The sequence below is a fragment of the Pseudorca crassidens genome, chromosome 11 (genome assembly GCF_039906515.1).
Source record: "Pseudorca crassidens isolate mPseCra1 chromosome 11, mPseCra1.hap1, whole genome shotgun sequence".
NCBI lineage: Eukaryota > Metazoa > Chordata > Mammalia > Artiodactyla > Delphinidae > Pseudorca > Pseudorca crassidens.
This window is the reverse complement of record NC_090306.1, coordinates 47187104-47196396: the sequence shown is the minus strand read 5'-3', so window position 1 is coordinate 47196396 and position 9293 is coordinate 47187104. Positions and strand designations below refer to the sequence as shown.

General features: G+C 56.8%; 1 protein-coding gene across 2 annotated transcripts; it reads left to right on the top strand.

Moving 5' to 3' along the window:
* Positions 1 to 879: 879 nt before the first annotated feature.
* PPP1R1A (protein phosphatase 1 regulatory inhibitor subunit 1A) lies at positions 880 to 8592 on the top strand. 2 transcript variants are annotated; one of them, XM_067696861.1, is made up of 7 exons: positions 880 to 1141; positions 4667 to 4727; positions 5735 to 5772; positions 6137 to 6170; positions 6763 to 6918; positions 7810 to 7916; positions 8464 to 8592. In XM_067696861.1, exons 1-7 carry the CDS (start codon positions 1058 to 1060, stop codon positions 8467 to 8469), a joined length of 486 nt encoding a protein of 161 aa, XP_067552962.1. In that variant the 5' UTR covers positions 880 to 1057; the 3' UTR covers positions 8470 to 8592. The 2 variants fall into 2 exon arrangements, with proteins under 2 accessions (XP_067552962.1, XP_067552961.1); XM_067696860.1 differs by having other exon boundaries at positions 884 to 1141; positions 6107 to 6170.
* The last annotated feature ends 701 nt before the right edge of the window (positions 8593 to 9293 follow it).

Genomic DNA, 9293 nt, shown 5'->3' with positions numbered 1-9293 from the left:
TAGTATTGACATCTTGGTCCTACACCAAACTAGTAAGTTCTTCACATAGTCTCACCTCCATCCCTTCAGTTACAGCAGATCCTTTTCATTATTCTGCCGATAGTGGAACTGGAAACCAACCCCATCTATAAACAAGCCACCCCACCAAAGGTGTTTCCCTCTCCATCCCCGGGGAGCGTTCTCCCCAGCAGGCCTTTCACCTGCTTTACATCCCCAGAATTTAGCAAGCAAGAAGAGAAACGTATTTCACAAGCATTACTGGCTCCCCACACCCACTTCTCCTTCTGCTGAGTCCCAGATGGTCCTGCTCCCTGAGCCCTCCACCCACTGCCATCAGCACTTCAAGACAGAGGCTCTGGATACCCTCTAAGGTCTTCGGTTCCCCCTCTCGCTGCACAGTGAACCCAGACCTGTGCCCAGACCCCACGCCTCCCCTCCAAGTTTCCACCTCCGCTCTAGCAGTCTCCTCTCAGTGGAAAGTCTCTCTCCTGGTCTAACTTTAATCCCTCCTGCTGCAAGCCTAGATCCCCTTTCTTTCTTTTCTCTATGAGGCGACCCCTTTAAGATCAGAAAGGAAATCTTCCTCTAGCGTTTGCAGCCTCCTCTCTGGCAGCGCCCCTCCACATTCCCAGCCCCTCAATTCTGCCCCAGCCTGGAGAAGTTCATCGTGGCCACTCCCCACCTCCACTCCCCGCCCAGAACTCTAAGGATCCCCGCATACCCATCCGGTTTGTGTCCACTGCGACCGGGACCCAGGTTCGCCCGCCAGCGGGGCGGTGACCCCCGCCAGCCGGCGGCGCAGCCACCACGGGGTTAAGGCTCCGGGCGTGGGGAAGGGGAGGGGGCCGGGAGGGGCGGGTGCCGAGCCAATCGGCGGCCGCGGAGTCCCCGGGGCCTCGAGCCGGGAGCGCTGAGCCGGGAGCCGAGAGCCAAGCGCGCCCGGCTGGGGCCGGGCCGGAGCGGAGCGAAGAGGGAGCGCTCCCGTCCCAGCCCCGAGTCCGCCGCCTGCCCGCCCGCCGCCGCCGCCGCCGCCGGCCCAGCGGCCGCCGCCCCAGCCATGGAGCAAGACCACAGCCCCCGGAAGATCCAGTTCACCGTCCCGCTGCTAGAGCCGCACCTTGACCCCGAGGCGGCGGAGCAGGTGCGGAGCGGGGCGGGGCGGCAGGGAACTTGCCCCACAGAGGACGAGGGACCCCTGGACTGTGCGATCCGAGACCCCCGCTCAGTCCTCCCTTGGCGGTGCGCCCCTGCGAGCGCCGGCGCGCTGTTTGCGGGGGGTGGGGGTCTTCTCTCCCCTCCCCCACCGTGGAAACCCCATCTCCCCATCTGTGTTTCTTCGAGACGGACTGAAGGACGAGAGCCTGCCCTCGAAGCCGGTCCCCGCGAGAGTCGCTCCCTGCTTTCCCAGCCCTGGGGGAGGGGGCTTGCCTGAGGACACGACCCCTCCCCCCTTCGCCAGTCTTTCATCCCCCACCCAGTCAACACCCTGCCAGAGTTTCTGAGCTCGGAAGGGGCGCCCAAAGGTGTCGGAGGGCCTAAGGGAGAGGGCAGGTAATGGAGGGAGTTGAAAGAGGAGAAAGAGCCCCCCCAGCTCTTAATTGGGGGCGACCCTGCCGGACCCCAGAGGGTGAGGACAAGAAGGGCTGAGGAAAACTGCGAGGGCTGGGGCTTGGGGGAGAGGAGTGGTCGTGTCTGCAGGCTGACTCCGCGCTCTTCAGGTCTGGACACTGGGTCCTTATTCCCATCTCCTGCCCTTTGGATCGGTTATGGGGCGGGGTGGGGGGGCGGCGGGAAGGGGAGGGCATGGAGAGAATGGCCCTGGGGAGCGCGGAACGAGCGCTTTCTCGGGGCTGGGGTCCTAGCTGGGCGTGGGCAAGAGAGAAGCACTGTGCTGGGCTGGGCTCAAGGGGTGGGAGTCCAGGGCCCTGGCCCAGCCTCCGGGCCTGGCCTATTTTTAGCTCCGAGCAGCCTGGCAGAGGCGGCAATGTATGAGACTGTGTGAGCAAGTGTGTGTATCAGGGAGAGTGAGCCTGTGCGTGGAGACGGTGACCACCCGCGGTCGCTACTACCACCCATTTGCCAAATATTTGCTCGTTTGCTCGTTGCTCCATCTCTTTTCGGGTTCTCTATCCATTTGCCTAGACACCCCTGTTCCTAAAGACTATCCATTGCCCACAAGGTCACTTCTCTGTTTCCCCCAACCGGCTGCCAGGGCTCTGGCTGGGCCTCCCCACCTGAGAAAACTCTGACCTCTTGGGATGGGCTGGAGAGAGTGTTCTTTCTGCTGCTCCAGCTGTTTGGTGGAATAAGGTCTGATGTGAAGGGAAAGGTTGGGTACACACGCTCTCCCTATAACGTTAGCTTCCCAAAGTGTGGGGAGGGGTTAGGGACCTGTGTCTCCATCCTCTCCCTGGCCTGTGGGGGGAGCCGGATCTCCAGACCTCTAAGGTGTGACAGTAGGAGGGAGGGTGGTGGGACTGCAAACCTCCTGAGGATGAGGAGGGTGGAGAGCCAGGGGCATGGGGAGCGTCCCCTTGGGGTCAGGGAAAAAGCTATTATGCCTAGAGGCAGGGGGCCGGCTAAGATAACCTCAGACCCAGGGAAAAGGGCCCAGGAGTGTGAGCTACGGGCTCAGGGGTGAGGTTCCAAGCAGAAATGCCTTCCACTGGCACAGCCAGTGCTCACTGCCTGACGCCTGCCTCTGTTTGGCGTTAGATGTGGCAGGTGTAGGTGTGTGTTGGGGGATGGCAGGCCAGCTGGCCCAGGGTTCTGGGGAGCAGGGGAGGAGAATGAGGCAGTGCTATAGAGCCAGAGGGAAAAAGAGCTGGGACTTCAGCCTGCTTTTCTCTCGTCTTCAGAAATCTGTGTCTGCTCAGCCTGAAATTCTACCTGCAGTCTAACTTCAACCCCCCTTGCCGTGTTACCCAAGTGTGTAGGCAAAAAGTTCCAGGCTTGGCAGGAACACCTAACCCAGAGTGACATGAGAGGGCGGCAGGGGTTGGAAACTCTGAGTTATGGAGCACAGAGTGGCAGGGGATGGAGGGGTGCCCGCAGCTACCAGGTCCTTGGCATAACTGGTTTGGAAAGAAATCAGAGGCAAAGGCACCAAGTGTCCTTGAGAACTAGGATTTGTGATCGGGGCATGGAAAATAGGAGACCGCCTACTCATTTGCTAGTAGTTCAGGTGCCTGGGAGGTACTTCAGGAAGTCTAACTTTACTCCCTCCTCCTGTAGGACATCAAAATCCTCAAGGACTCTGAGTGCTTAGAAATCTTGTCCAAGGCAAGGACATTGGTTAAGGGACCTGTCCAAGATCACAGAGCCCTGCTGCCCTCTCAGAGGTCCTTTCTGTCAAACTTGCAGACTCCTTCTCAGGCTCCCAACCCCCATTAATCCCCACCCCCACCGCACCCTCTCCCTCTCTCAGCTCCCCTCCCCCAGGGCAGGAAAGAAATAGAGAGGAGTCCTGTCTCAGGAGAAGGATGGCCTCACCCCACATGCACGGAGCACACTTGCCCACCTGCTGGCCCCCAGCACGTTTGCACCAGGAATAGCCAGCGACGGACTCACAGATAATGTCTATGCTGTGCGTGCTTGTATGCACACACAAACACACACACAGAACTGCCAGGGACCTTGAAATGCCACCAGAAACAGATGCTGCTGGATTCTCCTAAGAAAACAGTCCCTACCCCAACCTACCCCCATTCTATGTACCCATTTCTTCTTTGAGGTGTCCTTCTCTCAGATTAACCCTGCCCCCCGCTAGGGCTGATACCCACTTTCTGCCCTGGAGGGAGCCGCAGGGACTCCAACCCCACGGTACCCTTCACTTTCAAGCCTCCAGAGAAACGGAAAAAACTACGTGTCCCAAGAGTCCTTGGACTGACTTCAACAACAGTCAACTTTATTGGCAGCAAGACAAAAGAACAGAGGCAGGGAAAGGGGGCTCAGAGGCCCAGCAGGGAATCCGCTCTTATCTGTTACTTCCTTAGAATCGGACCCCAGAGCCCAGGATAAGATTTTTCAGTTTAGCTTTAGTCCCTGACCAGGGTCCCGCCTCACGCTTCTCCTCATATTATATTTACCATGCCAAGGATTTCTCTAGGCCGTATTTCCTGACAAATCAGAAAGGCAGTGTGTACAAGGATAGGGAGGAGATGAGGGAGGGAGGGGCATGGGCCAGGTGAAGGCACGTTCAGACCCACCTTCTCTGTGCTGTCCTCCCAGGCTGGGTGGGGATCGAGGGGCGCTCTCCGCCGGTGCTGGCCCACCACAGGTTTATGTCCATTTGGGGAGTGGTCTGGGAGACTAAGGGGAAAGTTTTGTGCCCTCTCGGGTTATTTCTGACCATTGATCCAGGATGGACGGAAGGACAGCAGGCCAGAAATCGATGCATTAGCGCAGATATAGCTGCTGAGATGGAGAGCTGGGACCAGGACCCGGGGAGATGCGGAGACAGAAAGGGGTTTGGGGAAAGCAGGGAGTGGAGGTGGTCTTCTGGGTCCCCAGGGCAGAGGGATGGGCCCAAGAACGTCCACCCGGAGAGTGTGGGTTCAGTGTAACGTGGCACTTTTGGAGGTGTGCTAAGTGGGCGGCCTGGATTATGTTACCGAGTGTGCGCGGGGCTGCGATGCTTCCACGTGTACTTGACCTCTTCCCTCAGATCCGGAGGCGCCGCCCCACCCCTGCCACCCTCGTGCTGACCAGTGACCAGTCATCCCCAGGTAACCCCAGGATGGGTCGCTGAAGGGAGTAGGGGCTGCTGAAGACAGCTGGGTCCCAGTGAGAGAAGGTGGGTGCTAGACAGGAGGGCACATCTGAGGAGCCCGCGGTCTCCTCAGTCCTGGAGGCAGGGAAGCGGTGGCTGGGTTAGCAGTGGGATTTCCTCCGCTTTGGAAAGACAGAGCAGTGCTAGGAAGCGGGGGAGACAACCTGGTTCCTAAGCCCCCCAGGAGTTGGGGTGGTCAACAGAGTGTTGGTTGCTGTGGCAACAGCCTTCCAGGTTTCTCCAGCAACTGAGAGGCTGCTGCCCCCACTGCCAGAGGCGGTGACAGCTGTGAGGGGGAGGGACCAACGCCATCAGCTATTCTCATGGCCCCCAGAGGGGAAGGGGAAGGTTAGAAACAGCTCAGGGAGCAGCTGGCATTCTGGTCACCAGTGTCTCCATCAAGGTCTGGGGAGAGAACAAGGTCTCAGAGAATGTCAGGGGCGCTGGCGAGAGAGTGGAAGAGAAGTAGTGACGCTAATAAGCCGGACTGGAATTCAGGATACCTGAGTCTCCAACTTCCTCCAACTACTAAAAAAGACTGTCCTGGGCCCTGCACACGATAAGTTTGCTGTTCTCTATCCGGTGTTCCCTCCTAGGCATGTTTCAGTTCTGGATCGGGGGTGGGGGGCTGATTGGAAGGAGACAGGGAGGAAAAGGACAAAAGGACCACAAAGCCTGCCTTCAAGAACCTCCAGGTCTGAGGCAAGGATGTAGATGCAGACTGACCACAGAGGCAAGGACAGGACTAGAAGCAGGAGGAGGTAACGCCAGCCAGCAGAGCAGGAGGGAGCTGGAGGGAAGAGGCTGGGGACAGCCACAGTCAGGGCCAGCTTCCTAGGGACAGATGTGAGGGACGGATCAGGAAGGAGGTGATGGCAGAGGCTCCTCCCCTTGGGAAGTCAGTCTGCGGGACCCCCTGGGTTTCCCATCCTCATCACTTTCTCCTTTCCCTCCTTCCCTCAGAGGTGGATGAAGACCGGGTCCCCAACCCGCATCTCAAGGTGAGCTGGCCCCTCCCGCTCAGCCCAGCACAGAGAACCCCCAGACCCATTAGAAGATTATTCCTCAACCCCCCCTCTTAGGACCTTTTGTCTCCCTCTTTCTTGTACCCCCCCCAAAATGTTCTTGAGTGGATGTACACACATGGTCCTCTACGTTCTCCCATACACGGTCTCCTTGCTCACCATCATAGGGGTGGGGGCCGAGGAAGCAGGAGTTTTCTTCCCCCACTTGCTGAAGCCCACACCTACCCCCAGTCTCCAGTCCCACAGCATGGCACGGCAGGGAGGAGGGCGAGAAGGGCGGACGCCCACCTGTGCTCTGTGCCCTTCACAGTCCACTTTGTCCATGTCTCCACGGCAACAGAAGAAGGTGATGAGGACCACACCCACAATGAAAGGTTCGGAAGACTCTTCCCCGCTATGCCTGACGCTGAGCAGTGGCCAGGATGACCCGTTTGGAAGGAATCCTTGGGAAGTCATTACGTCTGCCTTTATTAAAGGAGAGTTGTTGCTGGACCGCCCGGGGCTGCATTCCAGCTCTGCCACCCACTAGCTGGGTGGCCTTGGAGAACCTGCTTAACCTACAGGGGCCCTGAATACTACCTCACTTTGGCAGTTAAATAAAGTATGTGAACTCACCCGGCATAGTGCACAGCACAGAGGAGGTACTCAAATATTTCTTGAATCTAAATTGAGTCTTTTCTCCTGACCCCAAAGGAGACCAGGTATCCCAGCAAATCAGGAGGATCTTTTGATCTTAAAGGCTCTTCCTTTCCCCTCCCTTACCTTTGAAAAAAGTACATTTTATTGTCTAACATTAGTCCCTCCTTATTGTACAGCAGATGTCCCTCCTTGTTCAATCTCAGACAGGAAAGTCAAACCACACGGGCAGTGTGTGCTGGCCCTCTAGTGGGGCTGTCACATCTGAGGGTCCATGGAGGAGGCTGGGCAGTCACGTCCAATGCTCTCTCCCTTTCTGTTTGCCCTCAGAGCTCCAGATGATGGTCGAACATCACCTGGGGCAACAGCAGGAGGGAGAGGAGCCTGAAGGAGCCGCCGAGAGCACAGGGACACGGGAGTCCTGCCCACCTGGGATCGGAGACACAGCAGCGGAGTCGTGGCTGGGCACCTCTGGGAAAGCACACAGTACGTTCAGGCTGGGGAGGGACCAACCCCGGGCGAGGCCAGCCTTCCCCGTTGTAGGGAGGGGCCTAGCAGTAGCCAGAAACTGTCTTGAGAGTATGGAACTTTGCATGGACAGCGTGTGTTTGCATCTCTTCATCTTTCTTTACTGAATGACACCATCCCCTTCCAACTTGGACTTCAGAGCTCCCTATTGTATCGGGGGAGCCCGGCGGCATGGGGGCAGCCTTCACAGGCTGGAATCCTGGCTCTGCCACTTTATCAGCCCAGAGGTCTTCAGCAGCTTAACCTCAATCAGTAGAGTGATAATGATGGCGCCTATCGCATCGGGTTGTGTGTGAAACTTCAGTGAGACTGGTCCTTGGCCCAGCAGAGAACACAAAGTATGCAAGCAATGGAACCTGCCTGTCCACGAGTCCTTATCCCAGGTGTGGGCCGGAAGGCAGAATGTTTCCAGTTTTATGAAGGTGACACGGTCTATACACCATATGTTCCATAACACCCCAGCAGAGCCCCCTGTAATCGAACACGTGAAGATTTCTGCAGGGAAATGCGTGGTCACACGAAGTGGGATAAACAGGCTATCAAACGCTCATCTCTGTTCAGGTCAGGTTTAGCCACACTTGGAGATCATACCCCAAATTTTAAGCTTTTTTTTAGAGGGTTTTTTTTTTTTTTCGATTTCCGATTGCAGATTTTTTAAAAAATAGTGAACCTAAGTAGTCATTGTGACCAGAGAAAACCCTGTTGGTCTTGCCCCGTTGCCTTCCACTTGGTCTTGGGCTCCTCTCAGGGCTTGTTGAAGTATGGGCTAGGGTGAGTAGAAGCAGCTGCCTCTCTGCAAGGCCTCGTGAATACTACCTGTCCCTCCCACCACCTGTTCTTCCTCCTCAGAGCCTGCAGAATCCATCCCTAACACTCAGGAGAGGGGCAGTGAGAAACCCAGCACAGAGGAACCCTCAACCCATAGACCACCATTGGATTCCAAGGGAGCCAGTTCGGTAAGACCCCAGGGCTGGGCTGCCCAGTCTGCAGGAGAGCAGGCTGTGTGGGGAGGGTGAGGGCTAAGATCTGGAGTCAAGGAAAAGGGGGACAAAGGACCAGCTTCAGTCACTGAAAAGCTGTCCTCTGTGGCCAGAGGATTTGCATCTCCCCGGAAGGACAGACAAAGAGAAATGGGATAACAGTGCAGCAGGAGGCAGTGAGGTTAGACTCTGTCTGAGGATTTCTGGCTCCTGGAATGGGTGATGGAAGTAGACCATGGATTTTCTGATAAAGGGCATTTGGAACCCAAAGGGAGATCCTCACCTGTCCAGGCTGGTGAGCAGTGGTCCTGCCTGGAGTGGACACACGGATGAAATAACCCTGTGAGCTCTGATTCTACAGTCTCCCCTCCCCTTTGTAGACTGGACACGGGGCCAGGGACTGGAGTCAGACATGAGAAGTTAGATGCCTAACGGGATGGTTGGGCACACCAACAGGGGAGGGGACAATAGGACCTCAGGCCTCTCACTCACTTTCTCTTTCTACCTGCTTCCCTTGCAACAGGTCTGAGAGTGAAGGAGGTATCTTGGAATCAAGACTGCAGTTGGGAATGCACGGACACTGGATTTGTTTATTTCTTCACTTTTGGGGAAAATCTCTTGTTTTTAAAAGTGATAAATTTAGTGTTAAGTCCTTGGTATTCTCCTTCTTTCCCAACTTGGAGAATCTTTTCTCCCTCCCGTCTTGTCCTGCCCTCTCTATAGCCCCCCTCCCTCTTGCCCAGCTGCCTCCAGGAAGGAGGAAATAAGGAAGCTGGGCAGGAGCCTTGAGAAGGGAGGAGTTTTTCCCCAGCCTTGCCCTGACTTGCTGGGGAAAGAGAGCTGAGGGTCAGATAGGTAGGAGGACTGATTTCCGGGGTACCAAGAAGGAAGGATGGCCCCAGGCTCTCTTCATATTGAGGAAAAGATACAACCACCTGGCAGGGCTGCCCTGAGGCCTTGGAGCCCTAAGGCCCGTATGGCTGCGACGCTGCTGTGGGCGCCATCTGCTGAACAAAGCTGGGAACTGCACCCTGGCACTTGGCCCATGGGAAAGAGGCGGGGCGTTGCGTCGATGCCTCCCTGCCTGCCCTCCAAGCCTCAGTGATCCCCAAGCTTCAGGATGTGTTCCCTCTCCAGCTGTGCGGAGACCACCACCCAGACTCCAACCTGTTAGCCAAGCTAGATTGAGGACACAGTGGCTATTCACGAAGAGGCCCTTGCTGGGAACTGGAAAGGTCACCTCTCCCCCTTGTCCAAGACACCAAGGGGCCAGGGTAAACGACGAAAGCTGAGAAGTGAAGAACCTTCCTCAGACCCCACAGCCAGGCCTCTCCTGTCTACTGCTTTTGATTT

What these genes read in the sequence shown, in the direction of transcription:
- PPP1R1A (XM_067696860.1), top strand. Translation starts at nt 1,058, where the DNA reads ATGGAGCAAGACCACAGCCCCCGGAAGATCCAGTTCACCGTCCCGCTG. An exon ending in TCCCCAACCCGCATCTCAAG is followed by an intron (nt 5,773 to 6,106) that starts GTGAGCTGGCCC and finishes TGCCCTTCACAG; the next exon opens with TCCACTTTGTCCATGTCTCC. An exon ending in CACCTCTGGGAAAGCACACA is followed by an intron (nt 6,919 to 7,809) that starts GTACGTTCAGGC and finishes CTTCCTCCTCAG; the next exon opens with AGCCTGCAGAATCCATCCCT.